General features: G+C 40.6%; 1 protein-coding gene across 1 annotated transcript in view; it reads right to left on the reverse strand.

The window, feature by feature from the left end:
- The window catches only part of LOC104708131, a 3,661-nt gene continuing 1,711 nt past the window's right edge, over positions 1-1,950 (reverse strand). Inside the window, exons 2-3 of the mRNA XM_019228892.1 lie at positions 1,297-1,942; positions 1-1,141 (exon numbers count right to left, since the gene is read on the reverse strand). Coding sequence (XP_019084437.1) covers positions 250-1,141; positions 1,297-1,942 — 1,538 coding nt within the window. The 3' untranslated portion in view covers positions 1-249. The remainder of the gene's footprint in view (positions 1,142-1,296; positions 1,943-1,950) is intronic.

The following is a 1,950-nucleotide window of genomic DNA, read 5'->3' on the forward strand; positions in this document are numbered from 1 at the left end:
TTGTATTAATTAAGTAACCATGCCATTGCCATATTTAATAAAGAAAATCACCAAAACAAAAATCTAATCAACAAATTTATGCAATGCGATCTGCTACTAAACTGTAATTTTGAGAGTTTGAACCAATCTGATTTTATTTCGACTCAACCGGATTCCGTTTACCATAGACCAAACCTAAAACATGCTTCTACTAATTACAACTCATTTTTTTTCTGGGGAGATTCCTTAACTACAATGCTCTCTGACTCGCTAGACTTCTGAATCTTTAACAAAAGAATATGTCTTTGGAGGCTTTTGCTTTCTACTGCTGCTTACAAGCTTTCTCTCCTCTGATTTCTCCTTCTTAAATTCCTCATCTTTGTTTGTGTAATAAGAATCCAGGATTTGCAATAACGAGCTCTCTTTACCTTCTCTATTCATCATCTCTTGTTTCTTCTTCTCCTGGTTATCTTTCTCTGAACCAGAGTCTTCTTCATCATCTGAGAGTGATGGTTCATACACTGGAAGCTTTTTGTTCGTCAGGTGGTTGGTTGTTGCGTCAGAAACTGGACCGAGTTCTTCGAATAAAAAGTCCGAATGATCTTCTTTTGACTTGGCATTTGGTGAAGGAGCTGAAGGAAGAATGTATCCAGATGTTATTCTCACTCCAGGCATTACTTGAATCAAAGACTGTAGGCTTTCATGACCGAGCTTGTCAACAGCTAAATGGTACCCGTATTCCTCTAAGAAGTCTTTCCTGAAACGAATCAGGTTATACCCTTCAGGCTTTTCCACTGTTATCTTCTTTAACAGCTTCTGACAATCCGCAACTGCATTACTTTTGTATCTTTCCAGCTGCTTTTGGTCCATAGAACCAACAGAAACCCCAGCATGAGCAACGTTCTTGCCTCTTTTCGCACCATCTTGTTTCTGCGGCTGTGATTTTGAAATATCCGAGAATATTGAGCTCAAACCGTTTGAAGCATGACGGTGGCCAGGGGTAGATCCTTTGATGATTCTGAATGGTAGGGAAGAAGAGGGGTCTTCTTCAATCAGTTTCTTATGTGATATTAATAAGGTAACTAAATGAAGCATGCTTGACTCATCAAGCTGTCTGAGACACGAAGGCCCTTCCTCCTGCAGATTTTTAGCCATCACCTCCCTGACCAGGTTAAGAAATAATACACAGCATTAATGAAAGGCTAATCCAGGAACAAACTGTAGTCGTACTAAACCTAAGTTAAATATACACAATAATCAATATCTAATTCAATATCCTGCCGAATCAGGAGGAAGAGATTGACAGATTGTAAGCACCTTGTCCTTGAGTGAGATACTATAGCAAAGCCTCTTGGAGAATTAATGAAAGATTCAACATCACTCCAGAAAGACTCTTTCGCAAACATGTCGTGTACTTGAGACTCAACATTGACCAGCTCCTGATTCCCAGTAGAATCTTTGCTAGACATCGGGCTCTCTCCCCAAAACTTGAAACTCTTGAAAAGGCGACCTAAAAAGCCTGGACTTGCATCGTTATCTTTACTGCCTACTTCATCAGTTCCTACTTTTACCTCCTCCACAGACTCAGCAACGAAAGGAGGTGAGATTTGAGACATGGAATCACTTCCCTGACTTGATGACTTTAAGTCCTTATCCCCTTTGTCTTTGTCTCCACTTCCAGAAACACTTTTACTTCCTAGGAGATGCTCTGATTCCATCTCAGATGAACCATACCATAGTCTTTTTAGCTTCTGAAAAAAACCGTCTTCCATGGAAGAATCACTCCCCACAGTAAGAGCGACTTGATTCATCACCACGGGTTTGTCATTTGACTTAACGTCTTTCGGGCTGACCAGAATGGGCTCGTGGGAAATCTCTGGTGCTTGCTCTTTGACATGCTTACCATTCTCCGTTCCGCTTTCCAGCTTCTTTCCAAGTGAGTCATCTCTTCTTTTCTCAGCACCAAGATCT

The sequence above is a fragment of the Camelina sativa genome, chromosome 8, assembly GCF_000633955.1.
Source record: "Camelina sativa cultivar DH55 chromosome 8, Cs, whole genome shotgun sequence".
NCBI classification, from domain to species: Eukaryota; Viridiplantae; Streptophyta; class Magnoliopsida; order Brassicales; family Brassicaceae; genus Camelina; species Camelina sativa.